A 25,994-nucleotide genomic window follows, 5' to 3' on the forward strand; every position below is an offset into this window, starting at 1 on the left:
GGTTTTGATTTTGGGGTTCGTCAGAACAGCGAGAGGGTAAACCATGTGAATTTGCCTCCATGGGCCCGGAACGACCCGCGTCTCTTCATCCTGATTCACCGCCAGGCGCTGGAATCGGACCAGGTTTCTCAGACGCTATGTCAGTGGATCGACCTGGTGTTTGGGCTCAAGCAGAAAGGCAAAGCTGCGGTCCAGGCTATCAATGTCTTCCACCCAGCTGTAAGAATGCCTTGCCACGTGGGACTGAAAATAATGGGAATGATACTTACATCAGTTTTCTGTTACCTTCCTTAGACCTATTTTGGAATGGATGTTTCAGCGGTAGAAGACCCAGTTCAGCGAAGAGCACTAGAAACCATGATTAAGACGTACGGACAGACTCCCAGGCAGCTTTTCAACGCTTCCCACATCAGCAGGGCGGGTCCCAAACTCATGATGGAGGGCGAGCTGCCAGCCGCCATGGGTCTCCTGGTTCAGCTCGCCTTTAGGGAAACCAGAGAGCAGACCAAGGAGATCATCTGTCCAGTAAGCAGACTGCCATACGTTGATCCAATGAAATTTTATCAAGGCAGCCGCATATCTCACAGTCAAGTTTGTAGGTTTAAATCTTGGCTGAGTCATTTCTGTGTGGAATTTGCGTAAACTCACGGTGCTTGCATGAGTTTTCCCCAAATAATCACTTTTCCTGACACATTCCTAAAAGTGCTTGGAAGTTTTCATTGAAGGTTCTAAAGCACAACTGTAATAGGATAAACCAAGCATGAGTTAAGTATGGCCCACAGGGTAAGTGGTAGCACGTGGGGAAAAAAATATCTGGATATTTTAACTATACTCTCTTTTTGACTCCCACAGAGCCCACTGCCATGGATCAAAGGTCTGAAGTGGGGGGAATACGTGGGGTCTCCCAGTGCTCCTGATCCGGTCGTCTGCTTCAGCCAGCCTCATGGTGAGAGGTTTGGATCGCTCCTGGCTCTGCCTACACGCGCTATCTGCGGACTGTCACGCAAGTTCTGCCTCCTGATGATTTACAGCAAGGAGCAGGGTAGGCAGACGCACTCCCGACGTGCAGAATGGTTTGTTCCGTCATCCGGTCAATTCAACAGCTTGTGTACTGCGCAGGTGTTCGCAGCATGCACAGCACCGACATCCAGTGGTCAGCCATCATGAGTTGGGGCTACTCGGATAACATAGTGAGGCTGAAGAGCAAACAGAGTGAACCGCCTATCAACTTCATTCAATGCTCCCCACTGCATCAGGTGACCATAAGCTAACGGTGCACCTTGAACAGGCTCCATTCATCTGCCACGTTTCTTCTATCTCACAGCCTGCGCGTCTCTTCCAGGTGAGCAGCTGTGCCTGGGTGCCCGATGGCTGCCAGCTATTTACGGGAAGCAAGTGTGGAGTCATCACCGCCTACAGCAACCGCTTCATTAGCAGCACGGTGGGTATCCATGGCAACGTAACCCTCTGGCCCTCCGCCTCCTCATTCAACATCGCAGGCCCCGCTCCCTCTCATCTTCCTCTTTCCAGATCTGTGCAGCACTCATACTCTTAGTCTCATTAGTCACATCACAGTTGGCCTTAAAACAAACTTCCAGTGAAACCAGAAGTGGAATTAACTGGTTCAAACAGGAATACTTTTCTCGCCCTCTCTCTCATTTGTCTAAGACCCTTCAGTGCATCAATGGGCAAGGTATGGCTCAGAGGACCCATGTAGGCCACTCCATTCTTTCGCTTGGCCCACAGAGGATTTAGATTTCTGAGAGTCATGTAGTATTTCTTTCATTAAAAATGTAACATGGGGCTTGAGTCTGTACACTGTATTTGTCCACTGCCGCTCCAGACACAGCAAATGATGTGACATAGCTGAGCTAAAATATTGCCAATGAGGGCAATTTCAATGTCTCCAGTGTCTCTTGTGCTTAGCAGTCAGAGATGGAGGTAGAGTCTCAGGTCCACCTATATGGACACACTGGGGAAGTCACCGGGCTGTTTGTGTGCAAGCCTTACAGCATCCTCATCAGCATCAGTACCGATGGGACCTGCATCCTGTGGGACCTCAACAGGTCAGTGTGGTGCCAATCAAGGCCTTCGGTTGTCTCTTCACTTGTACGGTGCCATGAAAAGGTTTTGCTCTTCTGAAATATTTGCATAGTTCCCCCACATTGTTTTACACGATCAAGCAACTGTAAATATCAGACACAAATAACCCAAGTGAACTTAAAATGCTTTTTAAGTTGTTTCAACAAAATTGGAGAGTTGTCGAGCTTTTACTGCTCTTAAACTAGATTTTTTTAAGGTCATGCCACTCTATTTCAATCAGATTCAAGACTGCAAATTGACTAGGCCACTCCAAATCCTTCATTTTGTTTTCTTATTTGTTGGTGTATTTTGGATCGTTATCTTGCTGCAATTTCATCTTTAGGTCACAAATTGATGGCTGAAAATACGCCTTTGGGATTTTCTATTAAAGAGCAGAGGTCATGGTTCCATCTGTCACAGAAGGTTGTCCAGGTCCTGAAGGAGCAAAGCAGACCAGGACTGTCACACTACCACCACCCATGTTTGACTGGTGGTCTAATGTTCTTTTTCTGAAATGCTGTTACATTTACGCCAGGTGTAACGAAACACACCTTCCAAAAAAACTCTTAACTTTCATCTCAGTCCGATGTGGGGAAACTAGGCTAAAATATAAGAATTTGATCAGGGGGCCAATGCTTTTCTACGGCATTGTATGTGCTTGGCATTTAAGATCCCATTTTGGTTTGTTCTGTTCCAGGCTCTGTTATGTTCAAAGCCTCACGGGCCACAAAAGCCCAGTGACGGCAGTTTCTGCCAGTGAACCCACAGGGGACATCGCAACAGTTTGTGACTCAGGTGAGGCGGACAGTTTTTGGTGGGACTTTTAATTCTTGAGTGATTGTACAGTAAATGGCCGGTCAGACGTACTAGTAGTACGCACAGTAACTTGTTTTATGAAAAACACTTCCGGGCGATCTGATCATCAAAGCTGTAACCTGAAACACTGTCGCGACTCCACAAGATGGTGTTATTTTTTTTTTCCACCCCCAAGTAGATCCCATGTTTCAAATTTGTAGCAGACAAGCAATTGTACAAAGGTATATTGAGTCCAGTCATTGTAAAATTTAAGGGAATAAAACATTCTGATAAGTCATTTTCCTACATTTCCCATTGCATTTACAGTGTATATAGTATATTATAACATTTTGAGGTTTGTTCTTTGTTGTGTGGTTTTTCTCCTCGTGTGTTCAGTGGGCGGAGGTAGCGACCTGCGCTTATGGACAGTTAATGGCGACCTCATCGGTCACGTGCACTGCAGAGAGATCATTTGCTCCGTAGCTTTCTCCAATCAGCCGGAGGGCATATCGGTCAACGTCATTGCTGGCGGGCTGGAAAATGGCGTTGTCAGGTCAGGTTTTCTTTTTAGTCTTTCTTTTCTCTTGTCTTTCTTCTTGAACATACAGTACTCACATACAAACACTTACTTATTAATTTTGCTTCCAATGAGTTCCAACTTGTAGTTGCGCACCTTAACCGTAAGACAAAAGTTTGGAAAACGTGAAAGTAAGTGGGAGTTTGATATTGGCGGCATACGAACTCACACCCACCACCGTGATTTTGATTTGAGGAGCAAGAAAAAGTCATAAGATTACAGAAGGCGGCGAGAAGCACTTACTTACGTGACATCACCTGTGAAGCATTTTAAGCCGGCTCACAGTCCAGACTACAATGAAGTTGAAAGGTCTGACTTTTCTTTTAAAATATTTTAAGATAAGTATTTGAAATCCTTCAGTGAGACACTCCTTAACCTCCATGACAGATTTATGACCGCGCCTGTTGGGATGACCTGCAATGCATTGCGCACTTAACATGGTAGTTAAAACTGTATTATTTGTGAAAATTGAAAAAGTAACAACAAAAATGCACTTTTTACAAAGGAAAATCAAACTTAAAATCAAACCAAAGTGAATTCAATCACTGGACCCCTGGAACCAGTGGGCATTACAGCACAGCCTGCTGGAACCATTTGGTACATCAGACCAGGTCCAATAAATGGAGTCATGATTTTGTCAAGTCTATACCGATCTTTGTCCGGCTGGAATGAAACAGTTAATGAGCTGGATGTGGGCTGCGGACCATTGTTTGACCTCTCCTGAGTTTGGGCGTGTATTGAGAGTGCTGTACCTTGTCAGTGGATGATTACCAGCTAAAAAAAAAAAAAAAGAAAGAAAACGTGGACATGAATAGACAGGAGAATGGGAGGGGAGAGAGTGAGAGAAAGTGCCAACAGGTATTAAGGAATGCCAGCAGTAGACCATTTATTGGGGGGGGATTCTTTCCAGACCTACCCGCTGTGAGTGAGAATTTGGGATAGAGACCATTTTTAGATACTGTTCCCCCTTCCACATGCTTTAAACTTTTACACTCACTTGCACGATTTTCCAAATAAAAGTTAATGTATTCCTGCTTCAAGCTATTTGTCACTCTTAGTTAAAAAAAATGCATAAAACAAAAGACTTAAACATTGTATAGTTAAATGATAAAATGTTCACCCAAACTGTAAAATTTCCTCCACTTTATTGCTAAAAAAAGACTAAGAAATTAGCGTAGATCTTATTGTAATTGTAACCCTTCCAAAACCCTTTGAATAATTCAAGATACAAACAGCCTTCCGGAGTGTAATTTGTTGGTGAGTGTGTTTGTTTTCTCATCCCTCATGTCTTTTCCAGACTTTGGAGCACGTGGGACTTGAAACCAGTGAGAGAGATCACCTTTCCCAAGTCGTGCAAAGCCATCATCAGGTAGTTGTTACGCAGCCTTGGGCTTGACAGGATTTTTTTTTTTTTTTTTTTTTTTTTTTAAACAAGCGTCACGTGTTTGTCTGCCTCAGCCTGACGTACTCGTGTGACGGCCACCACCTGTACACGGCCAACAGCGAGGGCACCGTCATGGCCTGGTGTCGGTGGGACCAGCAGCGCATGAAGCTGCCCATGTTCTACTCCTTCTTGAGCAGCTACGCCGCAGGCTGAGTGCGTGTATACGTGAGGGTGTGAGAGACAGTTTACAACCTTGCAGGTGTATCCTGACTTCCACCTTTGCAAGAGAAGCTGCTCTTCCTCCCCCCTCCTCCCATGGAGAGAAATAAATGACAGCCTCAATAGCCCGCTTGACTTTTACCTCAAGCCGTGCCCAGCTATATTATACATATATAAATATATACATAGTACATAGAGGAATGTTTGGTTGTGGCTGCAATAGACACTTTATTTTTCTTCTGTTTTCCTTGCCTGATGTTTAATTTTTCCCCAGTTTAAGCTGCTAGCCAAACGTCCTCCTCTGACGTGTTACTACTGCATGACGCCTGACTGCACTGAGGTGACGCGCTCGTTGAACTCGCCTTTTAGCCGGTGTGGAATGTTGTCTCGAATCGGAAATCGTCTGCAGGCCAACACACTATGTTAGAGCCTCTTACGACACACTTAACCAACAGCATTGACATCCGAGTCCCCTGAATCTGAGCCTTCTTTTTTTTTTTTTTTTTTAAACTTCAGAGAGCGGGTGAAGTGTAATTTATCTCTCCCGGGCCTCACATCTGCTCTCAAACGGGCGACCATCCGGCTTCCCTCCTTTCATGCAACTATTCTTTTACGTCCCCTCACTATTTTGCGGCACTTTTACTTCGTCCATGGCAATGGAGCACTGTTTTACTTCATCTCAAACAAGCAGTCTTTGATTTGTTTCCAGGCGTCATCTGCAGAGAGCAATATCAGACTACATGCAATAGGTCCTCATTTATATGATTGTGGGTTTTGCCTTTCGAGCCTGCTGCGGCGATGTCTTACGTTTCACTCTTGTTTACAAGAAAGGGAATATTTGTTTGAGACTTTTTGTCCTTGTGATGCTATTCCTAATGTGTTTCCGCCCATTACGTGCAGCGTCACCACTGCACAGGAGCACCCTTTGTTTACTTTCTCCTTGTGTATCCATTCATTTCCACAATGACACATTTTACAAGAATCTTTTGTTTTTGCCTTGTGATTTCTAAGCGGGTGACAGAATGAAGGATGACGTGATACTTTTTTTTTTTCTCTCCATAAACTTGAACTATGCATAATTGATTTGTTGAATGGTGTTGGATGAAATCGATCTCACTGGCCTGACTGTGCAGTTTGGACTGTTTGAAAGGTCATGTTTTGTTTGTATACGTGTGTGTGTGACCATAGTAAATGAGCATATTATAAATATATAAACAGAAGTGTATAAAAATTTGATGAACTATAACACTACCTTTGTCCTTTGTGTCACTTTTTTGGGGTGTCAAACTCAATCAAAATGCTGCGGGTTTTATCGTAGTTATGGTTTCCCTCAGAGAGCTGTTAAATCTGAGCTGGAGATGGGCGAGTCACGAGACCAGGTATTGCCTTCGGGTCAACACTGGCCTTATTGGAAGGTACAGGATACCGGTAAAGGCTGCCAATACTGCAGGCAAAAATATATAACATCGGGTAAGTCCTTGGCAGGAGTTTTGGTGCAACACGGCTGTCATTTGACATTGGTGAGAATACTTGTACTAGTATTTGGGGTGTATTGAACATCCCTGCTGTGAAATCATCTAAATACTGTCAGCTAATAGATGGATAGATAAATGTATAACTACTTTTGAAATCACAAATACCATAATTTCCAGCCTACAGAGCTCACCTGATTATAAGCCTCACCCAGAGCATTTGGAAACGAAATACCATTTGGTACATATATAAGCCGCACCTGTGCAAAAGCCGCAAGTGCCCACATTGAAACATGAGATATTTACAAAGACTGTACACAGTGTTTACAAAGTTTTAATCGCTTAACATGGCAAAAACACAGAAGCACGAACTGGGCTGGTTTTTTTTAAAAAAAAAAAAAAGCCGCGGCAGCTACACAGTCGCAACTCGGTAGGACAGCACTAACAGGGCCGGTTAAAAAAAAAACCTGAATCACTGAGATGCGACAGTAAGAGCAGCAACATGCTAGCGTGCCGCTAACACCGGCACCATGCTAAGAGCGCCAGTTAAAAAAAAACACTGGTAAAAATCGCTGAGACACAGCAGCAATAGGCTAGCGCAGCGCTACCAGGGCTGGTTAAAAAAAACATACCGATAAAAGTCACTTCCTCTGCACATATATTCCACCGGCGTCACTCTTACCTTTTCCAATCGAGTGCCCCCTGGTGGTCGTTAGAAAAAATGCAGAAATTAACCACATAAACCGGAGGGTTGGAAGTGTGTGAAAGTGTGCATGGACAATATCCAATAGGTCACGTAATATGTACCCTGTTTTGACAATGTGATGTTAAATCCTCTCTCATTTAAGTGTGTTTAAAACATTTTTTTTATTGACAATTACGATTTTTCAGGGGCGCTGCCATTTTCGCGAGTCACATGACCTACGTACGCGAATGTGACGTCTACCGTGCCGCAACAAAGGCTCGATTACATGGGACACCATTTATGCCTAGCACCGATTTCTCAGATTTATCCTATTTAATTACTATTTAACTACACCATTCATAACATGAACTAGTTTTTTTTTCCCCTCAATTTGTTACTGACAGGTTATTACCCTGAAAATACTGTAATGGCATTTCACGTTCCCATTGTTGCCACCCATTCAGTCCACACAATTGCAGCTTTTGGCCTATTATCTCAAAAACGAGGAAAAACGTGTTCCTTGAATGGTCTTTTTTTTGGGGGGGGGGAACACATATAGAAAAAAAAGAACACCCACCACAGTATGACAGGAACGAGGGTGAAAGGACATATATTTGCATTCCTGCAGCCCTGGCTTACTGTGAACAAAATATTTGATTTTATCTATTATGATATTACAAAACAGAATAAAATCCATGTGACAGCGGTTATACAATTTTAATTAAAGCCTTCTGATACAAAAGGAATCAATTGTTGCTATGTGAACTGTACAGTATGACCGAAGAACCACCGACGAATATTATCTATCCCTTTTACGCAGTCTCCATGAACGCAACTCGCGTTCTCAAGCAGATGCGACGCACTCCCAATCAATGGCGGCCGTGGTCGGATAGAAAGTTGTTCTGTTGAAGGCTCCGACGAATGTCGAGGCTTGCCGTGGAAGTCCTTAACAAAACAGAAAAACTTTTACAAGCGTGAAAAGGGATAGGTTAGTGTAAGTGGACGGTACATCATTTTGTGGCTCCGAATATTAAGAATGCACCTGATGGAAAGAATTGAAAGACAAATGTTATGTGGCTAATGTACTCACGCCTTGTGCAGATGCTTGAGTTAAAAAAAATAAATAGAGAAAAAGTCTGTTCCGCACCACATTCGTACAGGTTTCAAGCAACTTTGAGCATCAAATTATCCATCCATACTTCCAGTCATTATTACAATTATTGTACAGTTAATTTTATCGTGCATTTATACTATTTTTTTCCTCGGGACCCAAATGGACGCTTTTTTTTTTTGGGGGGGGGGGTTTAACTGCCTACCTCCTTACACCCCACAAGTGAAATGAAAGACGCTTGTGTGCATGCATGTGAGTGATTTTTTTTTTTTTTTTCTGAAATGAAAGCTGCACGTTGTTGCTTTCAGGAGGAGGAGGGCGGGGCTCTGATGTCAAGGCTGGAGGAAAGAAAGCAGAAAAAAGAGAAAAGAAAAATTGGGGAAGCCTGCAGGTTTCCATGTCTTGCGCCGCATCGAGGAGCCATCACTGGTGCGTTCAGGGTCAGCGTACACGCTGGGAGAAAGCGTTCCCGCTCCACACGGCGTCGTCACACCAAGGTGTTCCCCGCTTTTTGCTTGCATCTCTCCGAGCCCCAGCCGCGGCGGTCCTCCTCATCTCCTTCCTCGCACGACCCGCGGAGCGACTCTGCGGAGGAGGCCATACGGCGGCGGTGCTTTGAGCGGCATCCACCGCGACGAGGCTCCCACATTCTGACATTTCATAGCTCCTCTTTGTGAGTGTGTGTGTTGGGTGGAGTCGACCCGGAATTGTCCAGTTTGGGGAAAAAAATCACAATCAGGTAAGCCTCCACATCACGAATATTTAGTTTATGTCTCGCTATCTTCTGTCGAGAAAGGCCTGCCGCCCAAGTCCATTGAAACGCGTCTGCTGGCGTTCGCGCTGCCGTCTTCTATTTGGAATGAAACCACACAAATGGGAAGGAGGTGCAAGAGTCAATCGGGAAAGGCCCTAAAACGGAAAGCAACACATTTGGCTTCAGAGCCTTGAAAGGGCGGCATTTTTCATTTCTTAAAAAAAAATTTTTGAACACCATTTTGATTGTGTGGGTGCAATAATAATAATGACCAAGAATCTTTTAAATACCAACGGATTCATGACCATGGCACCCCTGATTATAAAATACATTTTTTATCAGGTGTCCATTTCCTGTGGATGCTGCTGCTCCACGTCATAGGAGGGGGAGGGTGATGGTGGAGGGTAATTCCTGGGCCTGGAAGCAAGGCAATGCTATGTTTTAACATCTTTTGAAACGGAGCAACAATAAATGTCCATACAGCAGCTAAAAAAAAAGCAACAAAAAGTCTGCAGTGTGCCTTATTGTGATTTAAAAAAAAAAAAAAAGACTAATATAAAAGACTTAGAAAGTAGAGACCAATCACATACAAATTCATGTCAATCATAGTCACCACACGTGGCACTACTTACAACGCCTCTGATTAACCTTGCCCCCCCCCCCCACAACAAAAAAGTACAGCTGTTGTGTTGTAGTATGCTTTTCCAGCCATGTCTTGTTGTGACATCTTGCAGCAAAAGCCACGGTCCAGAGACAGCTTCCACAGCACCACTGGGATCTTATTTTTTAAAAGGTATCAGTCAGGAGGAAGGTACAAAAGAATTTCCAAGATAATACAGCTTGTCCTGTAAGAAATGACTCTAAAAATATCAGGAAAAGCCTACCAGAAGATCCATCTATCCATTACAGTATACCATTTTTAGTGCTTATCCGAGGTCGGGTCGAGGGGGCAGTAGCTTTCGCAGGGACGCCCAGACTTCCCTTACCCAGCCACTTCCCACACCCCAGCTCTTACAAGGAATTCCCGAGGTGTTCCCAGGCCAGCCAGGAGATCAATCACATCTTCCTCAGCGTGTCCTTGTTCGTCCCTGGAGTCTCTTCCCGGTGGGATGTGCCCAGAGCACCGCAGCGGGGACAATCTCAATTTTCATTTGAATTAATTAGAGGCACTTTAAATGTTGGCTGGTGTACGTGCTGACTTTTTTTTTAATGTCCTTTTTGATGAAGTGTTTTTGAGAACAGTGCCAAATTTGAATGATTTAAAAAAAAAAAAAAAATCACCAACTATACTGTATATAAAATGAGGCTTCAAAATTGCCGTTCCGTCCACTCTCAAATGTTGAATGCGCGGAAACCATTACCTGCTCAGTTGACAAAAGTCAATCAAGTATTTTGTCATGATGCTTTTGCTCGCCGTGACAACCAGGCGCTCTAAAGTGGCAAAGCCCCTGTCTACCCATCCATCCATCCATTGTCAAAACCGCTTATCCTGGTTCGGGTCATGGGACGGTGGAGCCTATCCCAGCTGACTTCAGGCGAAAGGCAGACTACACCCTGAACTGGTTGTCAGTCAGGTACAGGGCGCATAAAGACACAGTCAAACATTCTCACTCGCGTTCACACCGTCGCTGAGTAGGAACCGATCCCACACTGCCTCACCAAAGCCAGGCGAGTTTATCACTACACCATCAGTGACTCTCTGTCTACCTGTTGACTTTTATATTTTTTCCCCTCACTTTTCTGCGTTCTCTCTGTGACATGCGCAAAACTTCAGGCCAACAATAAGGCACTCAAAGATGCTATGCTAGTGGACTGTCTGGAGTGAAGATTATTTTTTTTGGGGTGTACATATAGCATGACAGATAACTGCATATCACAAATTCGCTAGATACAAGTTGATGTACAGTAAGTGAAGGCGATTACGTTCTTGCAGTATATAATGAGGGAGGGAAGGTTCATGAGGTCTAGCCACAACCAAAAAAATCTGGAAAATCTTGGAAAACAGGCTATATTGAGACCACTACATACTTCTCAGTTTTTGAACACTTTCAACAATTTTTTTGAAACGTGTATTGTATTTAGGATAAATGCTCTGAATTCATTTTACAGTGTCTTAAACAAAAGTGCGAATGTGATGGGTTGATTCTGAACAAAAAACAAATTGTCATTCTTGGTTTCGGTTTTGGTATACAATCCATTCTTGGTCTCTTTTTTTTTTTTTTTTTTCACAAAAACTTGCCATTTGCTCCCTGCTAGTGGCTCAAACATAAAGTTGTTGTTAAGTTCTAATTTGTTAGTTTGTAGTAGAAATGCACACACACAGTCTGTCGCATGATTCCTAAACTCAACACCCTATCCTCTGTTTTGGGGTGTGACAGGGAGCGCCATGAAAGACGGCATTGCCAACAACAGCACAGCCAGCATCTCCCAAGCCAGGAAAGCTGTGGAGCAGCTCAAGATGGAAGCCTGCATGGATAGGATAAAGGTACAGGTCACTTGAAGTCTGTTTTTCTTCTTTTCTCCCAAAGGATTTCAACCCTGACACGGGAATGTGAACTAGAGTATGAGTGAGTGTAGCTACACTGTCCGTTGGTCTTGATTGATTACCTCGATTGTTGATTTCCAAGCTTTGCCTAACCTTGCCAACCTTTCTTTGACTAGCTTAGCATAATTTTGCATAGTTAGCCCATTGAAAATGTTAACATTATTTTGTTTTGGGAGCACATGTTGAATTATTTCTTTATGAAACTAAAAGAACAGCAAAACAAGTGAAAGCACTTCCTTCTGGCACGGGTAAATGTTGGACGCTCATTTTTAGTGGACAAGGAAGAGGCACTCTTTGAAAATTTAAACGTTGACCATATCGCTTTGTTTCACACGAGCTCACCACAGAACCACCTAAAGATGACAATATCTGAGTTTTAGGTTTTGTTCAGGTTTATGTGCATCATATCATAGTTGTATAAATAAACTTTTGTCCTAAGACACCAGCCATAAAGATTTTTTTTTTTTTCTGCAACTTTGGCTTCAAACCATCATGTCATCGACTTGTAGTTCTGCTCGTGAGCAGAGCATACGCAGGAAGTCCGCTAACCTGCTTTCTGGGTTTGGTCACATGACATTACGCGTTTAGTGGATTTACAGGATAACTGCCAGTGTTGTACCTGAACGAACAAACAATACAACAATACTTGGAGATGTGATGTAGGGCGAAGGTAGAGGGGGCAAATGCCCAACAAAAGCCATATGATGGCGTGTATTGCACTAAAGAAGCAGAAAAAGATTTATACAGTTTGGATGTGCTGCGGATTAGGTTTGTTAAGGATCGAGATGGAAATATGTTGACTGGTGCCAGTTGTGTGCTGAATCGATCGAAAGAATACTTTGAGAAGTTGATGAAGGAAGATAATGGGAGAGAAGGTAGAGAAGAAGAGGCAAGCGTGAATGACCGGGAAGTGGTAATAATTAGTAAGGGGGAAGTTAAAAAGCCACTGAACAAAATGAAAAATGGATAGACAGTTGGACCCGATGAGATAACAGTGGAAGTATGGAAGCAATTTGATGAGGTGGCTGTGGAGTTTTTGACCAACTTATTTAATAGAATACTAGCGGGAGAGAAGATGCCAAAAGAGTGGAGGAAAAGTGTGCTAGGCCCCATTTTTAAGAACAAGGCGATGTTCAGAACTGTGGAAACTAAAGAAGAATAAAGATGATGAGCCACAGTATGCAGTTATGGAAAAGAGTAGTGGAGGCTGGACTCAGGACAGCAGTAAGTATCTGCGAGCAACAGTATGGTTTTATGCCTAGATAGAGTACCGCAGATACCCTGAGGGTGTTGATGGAGAAATACAGAGAAGGTCAGAAGGAGCTATAATGTCTTTGTAGAGCGACAGAAAGCCTATCACAGACTGCCAAGAGAGCAACTGTGGCATGTGGAAGTCTGGAGTGATAGTGAAATATGTTACAAATTTTACAGGACCTGTATGACTGTATGAGGTCTTGTCAAAGTCGCTGTTCTGCTTGGTGTTGACCAGAACCTGGAGGCTGTGCTGATGGTTGTGCACAAACTCTTGGTAGACGTTCAGCATGGGTTGAAGGATGTCGAACAGGTCGGCAGCAGAACACTGATGAGGTCTGCTGTAGGTGTGACAAGAATTTAAGGTGAAGGTGGGATTGCATCAGGGATCCGCCCTGAGTCCCTTCCTGTTTGCAGTGGTAATGGATAGGCTGACAGATGAGGTTAGACTGGAATCCCCTTGGAGCATGATATTCGCAGATGATATTGTGATATGCAGGGAAAGCAGGGAGCATGGCGGAGGAACAATTAGAAAGATGGAGTGGAATGAAGATTAGCCAAAGTAAAACAGAATATATGTGCGTGAATGAGAAAGGTGGAGGGGGGAGAAGATATAGCGAGAAGGGAGGACTTTAAATACTTGGGGTCAACAATCCAGACCAATGGTGAATGTGATAAGGAAGTCAAGAAAGTGGTCCAAGCAGGTTGGAACAGGTGGAGGAAGGTGTCTGGTGTGTTATGTGACAGAAGAGTCTGCTAGGTATAGTTCCAGTCTCTCAGAACCTGTAGGGACACTAATATCAACTCCATCCTCAAAAAGGCCCAGCAGAGGATGTACTTCTGCCTCAAGAGCTGTTGAGACAATTTTACACATAATCGAATCAGTACTGTGATACTCCATCACAGTCTTTTTTGGTGCTGCTAGAAAAAAAGGATAAACTCCGACTGCAACGGACAGTCAATACTGCTGAAAAGATTGTGCATACCCCCCTACCAAGGGGGCTACCATAACTAATACAAGAGCATACAAAATCCTCTTGAACCCTCCACATCCTGGCCACAACCACTTTCAGCTCCTTCCCTCGCGGTGGCACTACTGAACAATGCAAACTAAAACTAGCAGAGGTTCCAATAGCTTCTTCCCTCTTGCAATTCAATTCTTAAATTGCTAACTTACAATTATAGTTTATTTATTTATCTGAATGACAATCTTTTTTTGCACTATTGTCCAAAAAAAAAAAAAAAAGTACTGTTATTACCAGATTACTAGCAACCTTTTATTGTGCAGGTACTGTTCTCGCAATATCTCAAAAGTATTCTTTGTTAATTGACTGACTGTTGTTGTAACGGCTGGAGACAAATTCTTGTGTGTTTTTGACATACTTTGCAAAATAAGGATTATTCTGATTCTGAGTTGGATTCTGACAAGACAATGGTGAGGGCAGCCATAACGTATGGATTAGAGACTGAAGAGACAATAGGAAGCAGAGGTGGAAGTGACACAAATGAAGATGTTGCAGTCCTCCCGAGAAGGTTGGCTAGGATTAGAAGTGACCTCATCAGAGGAACGGGTAAGATTTTAGAAACAAAGTTAGAGGGAACACACGATGATGGCTTGGACATGTTTAAAGGAGAGTGAGTGAGTAAATTGCAGGGGTGCCCATTGCATCAATTATCGATCACCCGAGGCAGTTTTGGTCGATGACGTGACCACGTGCCAAAAAGAAATCTCGTCACTTGATTCAGGTGTGGCCAATACTTGGATTGCCTGGGTAGAGTGAATGACATTCGGTTTGAGTGATCCTGGCCTCTTCAGACGTGTCACTGCGTACATAGGGGGGCGTTTAGCAAGGTGGATTCCTATTTACCATCTGTCTCTTGCTCTCTCCACGGCAGCTCCTTCGCCATTCACCGGAAGGGGGACGAAGTACATAGACTGGTTTTGCCAAATGAGGACGATTCATGGCTTGGTGACGATGTGCTGCATCTATGAGTGAAAATACATAAGTTACTTTTGTAAGGGCTCATGTACTTCGTAGTTCAGATTCCTTGTTTTAGACTCGCTGTTCAACACGAAGCCCTCACCTCAAACTAGTATCAGGCCGTCGTAACAAAATTTGGACTCGCAGTTTGTAGGGCGGAGTGAGCAGTGGCTCACTTGCAATCTGCATGGCAGATGGACTCATTTTGCGAAAGGTGTGTTTCAGTTCTTGATTATGAGTATTTAGCTGAAAACATGTCTCAGAAATATTGAAGATATCTGAGAACTGTTTTAAGTTGGAAAAAAGAAAACAAATGTCTATTTTAAGACGATGTAAAGTCCTCACTTTTGAGTCCTTTGTGGTTTTTCATCATCCAGGAGATAACTCACTCTCAATTGCTTACGATCATATTTCCATCAGATTATTTTTTTCCCTTTGCCGTATTGTTTTTAATTTTCTGCAGCGTGAAGGAGAGACTTTGAAAGTTTGCGTCATTTAGTCCCTCGGAAAGTCGTTGATTATTCCCGCCTCGTGTTCTGAGAAAGATTTCCCCACAGCGGAGGAGAGTTTGCTCACATCAGCACCGCAGACGAGGCTGGAAGGCTGCCAAGTACCTTCATCGCCACTCGTCATCCTTCAGGTTCGCTCGGCGCTGATGAAGCTGCTTGCGTGGAAGAAAATCCTCCCTGCGTCAAAAATATACTTTATCCCAGTTATCCTCTCTTATCCAGCATACCACATAAGACGTCGTGTGAAAACAAAGTTGCTGTGTTGATTCAGTTTTGAGGTTCACCGTAGGGATATGTTAAAAGATCTACTTTTAAGTGCCGTCCAAGGGTCTTTTGAGCCGGTGTTTTCCATTTTTTTCCTTTTATTTTCACTTTTCATTACGACGTGTTTAATAGAATTTTCCTTCTTTGAAGAATAAAAGAGAATGGTGGAGTGCACTTTTTTTTTGTCACCCACGGTTAGGCATTTATAGTTTTTCATTCTGTTGTCAGTAGTAGTGCAAGGCTCGCGCAGCACGTTTGAACCTCATGAAATTTCATGAAGTATCCGCCAGTCTATTCATCCTCACATCTACCCTTTCATCGTTCCATCCATTCAGCCATGATCCCTGACCACTTCCATCCACCCATTGATCCAATCGCCGATTTGTTCCGGCGGCCATTTCTTCGACTTAAACGTGTAAACCATAAGAACCAGCTGGAATCAACGTACACGGCACATCATTTGTAATACATTTCCAGTAGTGTTGCTGAAACGAAAAAAAAGATTCTCTCATTGTCCAAGTACACTTCAGTTGTATTTAACTTTCATGACATTTTAACACACGCTATGTGTTATACATTTAAATGTGCTCATTAAAAAAAAACGTTTCTTTTTGTACATTTAAGTATTGTATAATGGTTCAAACGGCATAATATTACATATACTTTTTAGGAATAAAACCTCTGCCTTATTTTTAGTAAACATGTATTTCTTCTGTATTTTAGTGATGGTTGTACTTGGAGAGCAAAGTATTTTCATCCGGTACTTGGTGTAAAATGTTTCTCAACCACCCTATTAGATAAATGCATCCAAAAGCGTATCTGATGCCGTACAGTAGAATAGAACAGCGGACAGCATAACGAGTGTTCTGTTTCCAGTGGAAAGAAAATGACGGCCGGGCTGTTTTCACTTCGATGACACCGCCAGTTTGTATTTTTGTCATCTAATAGCTCGCAAAGTAGAGAGCACGCATGAACGAAAGCCGAATAAAGAAACGAGGCAGAAGAGGAAGCATTGTTGGCAACGGCTGCTGCTTTCTTTAGATTTAATTAAGGGACGAGCGTGTCAGTGACAAGCCTTCTCATTAATTGCTCAATCAGCCAAAGGAACGTGAACTGTGTTAATTAGAAGGACTCTCCCTGCATGGCGGGGCCACAGTGTAATTACCAGCCAGTCTGGACCTTAAACACACGGGGACAAGCATATTTGTCTTTCTCAGCAGAAAACGGAATTGGCACTATAATTCACTTTGACTATCCGAGTAATTATGCACTTTATTTGTGTCGTAATGGAAGTCTTTAATATTCCCTCTTTCTGCTGGCGCCATGCTGCCGCGATAACTAAATTAGGTCACGTACGGTGGCGTTTTCAAAAGTCGCACGTTTGGCTGCTATTGCGGGGGGGAGCACATATCGAAAAACAACCATTCGCATTCAAATTCTCATTTATGTTCTTCACTGAACTGAACATGCATTTTTTTTTTTAGAAGATGGGGGATCAAAAGTACTCGGAGAAAACAAACAGAATCACAGGAAAAATATACAGACTTCAAAACCAGATCCTCAGAACTGTGAGGCAAGACGTTTCAACCACTCGTTGCATTTTCACGTTTTTGTGAAACTGCACATACTGAGAAACACAAACAAATTCAGGAATGGGGAAAAAAACAAGTAAGCATAAAATTGAGAAAAAAAAAACATACTGAAAGCGATCTGGCCCTATGTGACAAAGTAATAGCCCCCCACACCTGCTACTACATAACTAAAAGCGAGTGTTTTCTTTAACTGGTGATGAGTCCTTCACATCTTTGTGGAGATATTTTGCCGCACTCTTCCTTCCAGATTGATTTGAATTAAGCAACGGTGGAGTGTATTTGAGCACAAAAGGACTTTTTAAGATCCCCATTATCAAAATATGACTACTTTTCTCAGAATATTCTGACTCTATTCTTGCATTACAAGTGTCTTGTTTATAATTTAACTTTAGTCTTTTAAAATCTCACATTTTTCCCCCTTTTTCTATGACAGTCTTTAAAAAAAAGAAACAGTAAAATGTAGTATTGTAATCATTGCAGTGTGCAGCAGAGTGCAAGTACTACATGCACTGAACCTCAGTAGCAACATGACATGAGAGATGTCTAGGAGTATTTTGGGACACTAAAGTAACTACTAGCCCATTTACTTTCAGACTGAATATTATTTAAAAGTTGTAATATTATTGCTTTTAAGTCCATCAGCTGCTATAATGGATTCTTACACAAGGCACCCTTTTATCCCGAAAACTGCCATTTGCAGCAAAGTTGTAAACACTTTGATTAGTTGACATTTAATAGCCGGATCGATCTTCTTCTCTGTTGTGTCTTAATAAATATAAAGAAGAAAAATATGCCTCGCAGTTTGCGTAAATTGTTTTGGAAAGTTGTCATGCCCAGCAAAGAAAATGCCACCTGCTCTTTGCAAGAGTGGGGTTGAGGGTGGGTTGCAATAACATATCGACTTCTCATCTTGCTCTGAGTCACGAGAGCTCTATGGGAAAGGTGGTGCATAAATAATAACAAAAATTAATCAACAAGAATGGTGTTTGTTGTTTGAAAGGATCCATGTTGCTTTTTTTAGTGTGTTATTCTATATAATGTATTATTCATCCCTAGATGGGGTTTCGGACACAAAGAGGCAGTTTTCACGTGCCTTCTTTTGTTTTTTTTTAACTTGCATACACCAGCCACAGCGTTTGGTACACATGTATGTATGTATGTAGTGGTTCCCAGCCACTATGCACTTCCAATACTGTGTCTTTTTTTATTTATATCGTGACAGGTAAACACAAGTGAATACTCTTCCGCTAGGTGGCTGAAGATACAATTGTGTATCCACTTTTGTCATGCCAACATTTCAAACAGAGTAAGTGAATTTGTAAGAAAATTGAGATGACAAATTACTCTGGCTCATATAGGTTTGGTGACATTTTGATCTGGTGAAGTGCCGTGAGATTTGTCTTATGCGAAGTACCGGCTCAATTAAGTGGTGCTTCCCATATGAGAGATTATCACAAACATGCAATTTCACCGAATTGGTCAAAATAATGAATGTACAGGTATCTTTATTCATCTATTCCAACCACAAGCAGAGGAGTCAAAGTATTAGACTCCAGAAAGTACCATTAACCTGTCGTTCCACTTTTTCTGGCAATTTCGTGTGGTGGTGCGCGTCGGACATTTTTGACATGTTTGTAATGTGCCTTGCTGCATCAAATATTCTGCTCTTAAAATATATACTAAATCCCAGTTTAGAGTGACACCGTCAGTTGCATTACTTGAACAACATTTTTATAGTTGTAATTTGCGGTAACATGAGATCTGCCCGCGTCAATATATACTGAATGAATTCCTGCTATTATCTTTAATAAGCTACTGCACTGGATATTATTCGATGCAAAGACGGACATGTAAGTACTGTAAATAAGCTGTATGTGGTCAAAATACCATCATATTGTGTTATGGTGGAAAAAAAAAAAGTCACCTAATAATAATCCAATGATTGAACTAAAGAGCGCGGAGGGTGCTCGTGTGATTTTCACGCATTACACTGAGCCCATCAGACGGGGCATCAGATGTGTGTGTCCTCCGTGTAGATCTCAGAGGCTTCGTCATCACTCTGATGCAGCTGCTCCTCCTTTTCTCCATTTGCCCCCCCCCCTCCCACCCCTAAAACATGCCACTCACATTCTGAGTGGAAACCTGCACGTGAATCCACTCTTTCTGCACACAGGGCCTGACGTGTTGTGATCTGAATGACATTCTAAAGAAGTGCAGGTCACAGGACAACATATTTTGGGTACACCTGCACAGGTTCATGAAACCCAATGCCGTATCAAAAATTCCACCTATTTTGAAAAGATAATGGCTTTTGTTGTGATACTTTCAGTCTCTATTATGGTGGTTGTGGTGTGGAACTTGATACTAGGTCAAGATTTATTGTATTTTATTTATTTCATGATGGTTTGTTTTTCCATTTGCTAAATAAACAAACACATACTTAATGATATAAATCATTTTTAATGTCATCTGTGGATGAAAAGCAAAGTTTGTGCCCAAAACATGCATGTGCAGTTTGTACCAAGCTGTGTGAATCGGAGAGACGCATACACTTTTACTCTTGGCCTCGCTTGTTGGCAACTAGCTCATTCCTTAACTGTCAATCCATCTTTTTATGGTAAATGTGATGAAGTGCAATATAATGTCTGTGCACCATCAAACACCCATTCAGGCTTGCTGTTCAGGGCGTCCACATGTCCAATCATTCAATGTGCAAGGGCTCAGTCAACACCTCTGGTGGTCCGATCCAAGCGGGTTTGCCAGCAGGTCCCAGACTGGCTTGGTCTGCATTTGCAAAATGTCATGCTCAGATAATTAAAACATAATTAAGTCTACTGTGCACTTTCACAAATGTAAACAAAGTTGATTTAAGACCATTTCTTGAAATGGCTGGTTTTGTCTTATTTACGTATTTTATGAGTTTTATTGTTGGGGTTCGTGACACCTCTTGGGAACAACTGGAATTTGCACATTCCTCTGTATCATATTTTTGTCTAAATCGCATTCAATTTCTGAACGAGAGCCTCATTAAAAACCAGAAGTTCCTCCCCTGTTAATTTTTTTCAGTAAATATTTATATCTTAAGACGGCAGGTTGGTTCAGCTGAAAAGCGTTGGCCTCGCAGTTCTGAGGTCCCGGGTTTGATCCCGGACCCGCCTGCGTGTAGTATGCGTGTTCTCCCCGTGCCTGCGTGGGCTTCCTCAGGGTACTCCGGTTTCCTCCCACATCCCAAAAACATGCAACATTAATTGGACATTAAATTTCCCCTAGGTGTGATTGAGAGTGTGGCTGTTTGTCTCCATGTGGCCTGTGATTGGCTGGCAACCAGTTCAGGGTGTACCCCGCCTCCTCCCTGTTGACAGCTGGGATTGGCTCCCGCACTCCCTGCGACCCTTGTGAGGATAAGCGGCTGAGAAAATGGATGGATGGATTTGTATCTTACTCAAGTAATAATTCCATATCGACATACATTATTGAATGTTTCCACAGACCAACTTACATCAAATGGGTCTTAAAGTGCAATGTTATTTTTAAATTACCCTAAAACTGGTCACGTGTGAAAATGGAGGCATTGCAGCTTCGTGTCACCATCGCAGGTTGCTCGCACAAAAACGGCGCTGCATACCAGCGTTTTTTTTTTTGCGTTAAGACGAATGTGTCCGCCATTACTTACAGTACATCCAATTTTTCAGCCAAGCCCAACAAAGAAGGTGTGTTCAAAATCGTTCACTTGTGAACTACTCGGTAATCACTATTCAGATCTTTTTTTATAGCGGGGTATATAGCTCACTCATTAGTCAAATGAAAATGAGTTTTCAAACGCCACATGGCACTCCATTAATTGTGCCCTTGCACTTGATCAATATTGTATTGCTTTAAACTAAGCCTATTTTACACAATACAAACGAGACACATTGTCTGTGTTGTGATGTGTTCCTGTGCTTAGATTAAATATATATTGATGCCACCGCTTGTGAATTTATTGCTTGCCTTGTTTGCTACTTTTCACAATGTATTGTGGGCACTATTTGCTCACTATATATTTTGAATACAACTACAAGATGGCGAACTCACTCTGTAGTAGATAGGATTGATTGAAAATGCGTTTGAAAAATTGTTGGACATTAAATGGGGAGGAGTGTGTGTTCCGAATCAAGCAATCACATTCAAAACCACGTTAAATGGGGGTCAGCACAAGCCTGCCACCATTTAAAGTACTGCTTATTTTAACATGTGAGCATACAAGTATGTACAAATCTTCCTAGGACTCGAATATCAAAACTCTTTGAGTGGAATACAGCTGCAAATAAGTATTTGAACACCTGTCTCTCGGCTATAATTCTGACCCTCAAAGACCTGTTAGAAGTCCACCTCCACTCCATGTATTATCCTGAATCAGATGCGCCTGTGTGAGGTCGTTAGCTGAATAAAGACACCTGTCGACCCAATACAATCAGTAAGAGTCAAACTTGTAACGTGGACAAGACCAAAGAGCTGTCCAAAGACACCAGAGACAAAATTGTACAACTCCACATGTCTGGAAAGGGCTACGGAGAAATCGCCAAGCAGCTAGATGAAGAAAGGTCCACTGTTGGAGCATTCATTAGAAAATGGAAGAAGCTAAACATGATGGTCAATCTCAATCGGAGTGGAGCCCCATGCAAGATATCACCTCGTGGGGTCTCAGTGATCCTTAGAAAGGTGAGGAATCAGCCCTGGACTACACCACAATGACCTGAAAAGAGCTGGGACCACGGTTTCCAAGGTGACTGTTGGTAATACACTAAGATGTCATGGTTTGAAATCCCATTTGGATGATACAGAGTCATGGGAGAAAGTTTTGTGGTCAGATGAGACCAAATTGGAACTTTTTAATCATAATTCCACTAACTGTGGTTGGAGGAAGACGAATGAAGAGTTCCATCCCAAGAACAGCATCCCTACTGTGAAGCATGGGGGTGGTAGCATCATGCTTTGGGGGTGTTTTTCTGCACATGGGACACGACGACTGCACTGTAATCAGAGGATAACTGCGGCCATGTATTGTGAGATTTGGGGGAACAACCTCTTTCCCACAGTCGGAGCATTGAAGATGGGTCGTGGCTGGGTCTTTCAACATGACAATGACCCGAAGCACACAGCCAGGAAAACCAAGGAGTGGCTCCATAAGAAGCATATCAAGGTTCTGGGGTGGCCTTGCCAGACTCCAGCCCTAAACCCAATAGAAAATCTTTGGAGTGAGCTAAAACTCCGTGTTTCTCAGTGACACCCCAGAAACCTGTCTGATCTAGAGAAGATCTGTGTGGAGGAGTGGTCCAAAATCCCTCCTGCAGTTTGAGCAAACCTGTTGAACAAGTACAGAAGGCTACGATACCAAATACTAACATTGGTTTTCTCAAGTGTTCAGATACTTGTTTGGAGCTGTATCACACAAATAAATCGTTAAAAAAATCATACATTGTGATTTCTGGATTTTTTTTTTTTTTTAGATTATCTCTCTGACAGTGGACATGCACCTATGATGAAAATTTCAGACCCCTCCATGATTTCTAAGGTGGAGAACTTGCAATATAGCAGGGTGTTCAAATACTTATTTTCTTCACTGTATGGTATATTATCATTCGTATATAAAGCAATTAGTGCCGGTTTAGCTCATGACGTTTAAAAAAAAAAAATGGGCGACGGGGAAAGCTGAACGAAGCATCAGCTTTGCAATTGCTAAACCAAGTCCTTGGAAAAGTTTTTGGACTGCTGATTAATTGTGATGTTCGGTTGTCAGGTCGAGCTTCCCTTGAAACATTTTCCTCTCAGGAGTCGTCGTCTTGACTGCATTTCATTTTTTTTTCTTCCTCCGTTTTGCATCTCTACCCATTAATCTCCAACTCTCGTGGCTCGAGCCGTCAATCAGCAGCAGAGACACTGCGCATGTACCACTTAAAACGAGAGTCTGAGTTGGAAAAAATATATATAGTTATGATTCACCCCAGAGCGAAAAACTTCACAAATCAGATAACAAAAATGAGGGAAACAAATTTACTCATCGTGAATATTCATCCATCTCATCTACAACTAGATGTGCATACATGAAAAATATTTACATTTTATGATTTCATTTTTGGTGTCTGTTTTTTGTGGTGAGGCAGTGTACAGTTGCCTCCTTTGGCTTGGTGCCATTGGTCAAAGGGAACAAACTGTACAACTTGAAGTAGAGAGCCCAATTTTCAAATACACTTAACGTAAAGATGCACTTCATACAAATGCCGCATACACTTGACTTTTTTTTTTTTTTTAAAGTCATCTTCACATGTGCTGTCAACAGGTGTCGAAAGCCGCCGCAGACCTGATGGCTTACTGTGACGCCCACATACGCGAGGACCCCCTCATCGTCCCGGTGCCGGCCTCTGAGAACCCATTCCGGGAGAAGAAGTTCTTCTGCGCCATCCTCTGATGAGCCGCGCGACGAGCGCCGCTGGCTACAGGCGTGGCGTCATCGCCTGCCTTCTTTGTCTTCACCACACCTGAAGCGACTTGCCACGGGCGTCCACTCGAGTTTAGCCGGGTGGACCCTGGTGTTGGTCGGGTCTGTCCTGGTGGCTGAGGGCTTCTGCAGAGGGCAGTTTTGTTCTATAGGTTTGTTATTGCTTTGTTATTAGAGAACAGCCTTGCTCAGCGCTTCATGAGGTGAGAGGTGTTGGTTTTTTTTTTTTTTTTTTTTCCTTTTCTTTTATTGTGCGCCATCCGAACTCGCCTCAGGAAACCGCTGCGTGCCCAGTAAACATCTTTTCACCTTCCTTCTCGGCATTGCCTTGAGACATCAGTGCCTTTCAGTGTGTGAGCTTGAAAGTATTTGCTGCAGCATGCACTGAAAGCACCACTAAAACATGACACCTGGCTCATTTCGCTAATGAACCGCTCGATGAAAGCCCTGAACGGCCATCTCCTTCCTGTATAGCGTGCAGGGTGAAGCAAGCGAGCTAATAATCTGTTTGTTCAAGCGACAAGACTTGTAGGCGCCGATCACCAATTCACCCCTCCCCTCCCCTTTGAAGTCCAAAATAAGTTCCTAAACCTTCCCTGCCACGCCTTGATGAATTTTACCTTTTGCTGTTTACTTCCATTGACGCCTCAATCACTCTCTCATCACATCCTGCAGCTCCCGATTGGAATCCTTTTAAGGTGTCAAGTGTTTTCTGGGCACGTTTCCTGACTCTTTCTTTTTCCGTTTCAGAGCGACTGTCCAGGCCTTTGTCATTAAAGACAAAACCCAGGCCTGCATGTTATTCCGCTCCTTACTGACAACCGCCTCAATTTCCGGCAGCCATCGGTCTTTTTCCAGTGTACAGTATGTTTCGGTGCCAACCCTTGTGAGAGCGGTGTTATTGTCACACTGCGCTCATGCACACTAGTTTTTTTTGTTTTTGTTTTGTTTGGTTGGTTGGTTGGTCAATTTTGAAGAAAAAGCACACTGTATTCTCTACATGGTATTTAAATAGCATTTACAAATTTTTATGAAGAATTGTGGATTGTTTATTAATATTGGTATCAGTAGTATCATTGAATATTTGTTGCACAGCACCGACTGCTGCTACATGACGTGTTGTGTGCTAGTAAGCTTGTATGATACCTACAGTGGTTCATTATTTACAGCTCATGCAGTTACTTCATAATTTGTGCGTATTTTTCAAATACATAACACAAAGAGTATTAAATCTGTGTAATGTGAAGAACTTTCCTCTTGGTACTTGAAGAGTCATTGTATTACTGATCAAACTTGGCGGAATGATAAACTGTTTTCAGGAGAATTATTTCAGGATTATTATTCTTTCTTTATGAAATCCTGAGACGAGTCTTAGGATGTCTTCATTGACCTCTTGAGGATGGTGCCAAATTTTGAACAATAAATACCGGTATAACTGCTAAGGATGAATTTTGCATGGGTTTATCCAAACTGTCAAGAACTATTACGAAATGAAATCTTGCCTCTTTGCCGACTTTCCAGAAGTTGCTCTGCACATGAAATCACACAGGGACGGCCCATACGTTGACGATGTGCAGATGTATTCTTAAATGGTGGTATTGTTTTTGTAAAAAGAAGAAAATGCATTTAATTTGCAAGCTTTGTAAATCCTTTGATGGATAAATTAATTAAAGAAATACTGAATATCAAATGGGGGCCCTGCTCTCTCTTTCTCTCAATGTCCATTTTATGTCATTGCTCTATGTTGGCGACTGCTATGACTCAACCGATGGCAGAAAGACTCAATTCTTGGATAAGACTTTTCATACTATTACTCAACCAAAGCTGTTGTGTAAAAAAGAGAAACCTATGATTTTTAAGGACTGTAGCCGCTCAAATAAAGCATGGTTTTGCAAATGCACGTCTGACAGAGTTGATCTAGTGGCGATTGTGCTTCCCTCACAACGGAGGAGCAGGCACTCAAATCTCAATTATGTGTGGTGTTTGCATGTTGTCAGCGTTCTCTTGGTTTTCCGGCTTCCTCCCGAGTACGTTAGGTTATTTGAAGACTCTAAAATCTCTGTATGTGCCCTTGGATTCAGTGGTGACCAGTCCAGTGTGTGCCCTGTTTCCTGCTTGATGTTAAATCAGGCTCACTTGTGACCCTAATAACAGGACGACATATGGAAAATGCATGTGATTTTTTTTTTCTGGGGGGAAACAATCTTTGCATCCAAGCTAGGTATTTAAAGGTAGTGCCTGCTCTTGATTTCATAATTTGCACCATGGTGACTTGTGAATGATGCCAATTTGTG

At 42.5% G+C, this 25,994-nt stretch overlaps 2 protein-coding genes across 4 annotated transcripts in view; both read left to right on the top strand.

Annotated features, from left to right (window-relative positions):
* The window catches only part of lyst (lysosomal trafficking regulator), a 63,107-nt gene extending 56,815 nt beyond the window's left edge, over positions 1–6,292 (top strand). For 2 of the 3 annotated variants that reach the window (XM_061837087.1, XM_061837085.1), the window contains exons 44-53: positions 2–219; positions 295–525; positions 853–1,042; positions 1,120–1,256; positions 1,343–1,441; positions 1,927–2,066; positions 2,780–2,877; positions 3,274–3,430; positions 4,752–4,823; positions 4,913–6,292. In XM_061837087.1, the coding sequence (XP_061693071.1) occupies positions 2–219; positions 295–525; positions 853–1,042; positions 1,120–1,256; positions 1,343–1,441; positions 1,927–2,066; positions 2,780–2,877; positions 3,274–3,430; positions 4,752–4,823; positions 4,913–5,051 (1,481 nt within the window). In that variant the 3' untranslated portion in view covers positions 5,052–6,292. The remainder of the gene's footprint in view (position 1; positions 220–294; positions 526–852; positions 1,043–1,119; positions 1,257–1,342; positions 1,442–1,926; positions 2,067–2,779; positions 2,878–3,273; positions 3,431–4,751; positions 4,824–4,912) is intronic. The other variant, XM_061837086.1, reaches the window with a different exon arrangement.
* Positions 6,293–8,069: 1,777 nt separating this feature from the next.
* LOC133510117 (guanine nucleotide-binding protein G(I)/G(S)/G(O) subunit gamma-4) lies at positions 8,070–25,575 on the top strand. The gene is made up of 4 exons (XM_061837819.1): positions 8,070–8,208; positions 8,634–9,064; positions 11,458–11,564; positions 23,542–25,575. Exons 3-4 carry the CDS (start codon positions 11,466–11,468, stop codon positions 23,668–23,670), a joined length of 228 nt encoding a protein of 75 aa, XP_061693803.1. The 5' UTR covers positions 8,070–8,208; positions 8,634–9,064; positions 11,458–11,465; the 3' UTR covers positions 23,671–25,575.
* The last annotated feature ends 419 nt before the right edge of the window (positions 25,576–25,994 follow it).

This window comes from Syngnathoides biaculeatus, chromosome 12 (assembly GCF_019802595.1).
Source record: "Syngnathoides biaculeatus isolate LvHL_M chromosome 12, ASM1980259v1, whole genome shotgun sequence".
NCBI lineage: Eukaryota > Metazoa > Chordata > Actinopteri > Syngnathiformes > Syngnathidae > Syngnathoides > Syngnathoides biaculeatus.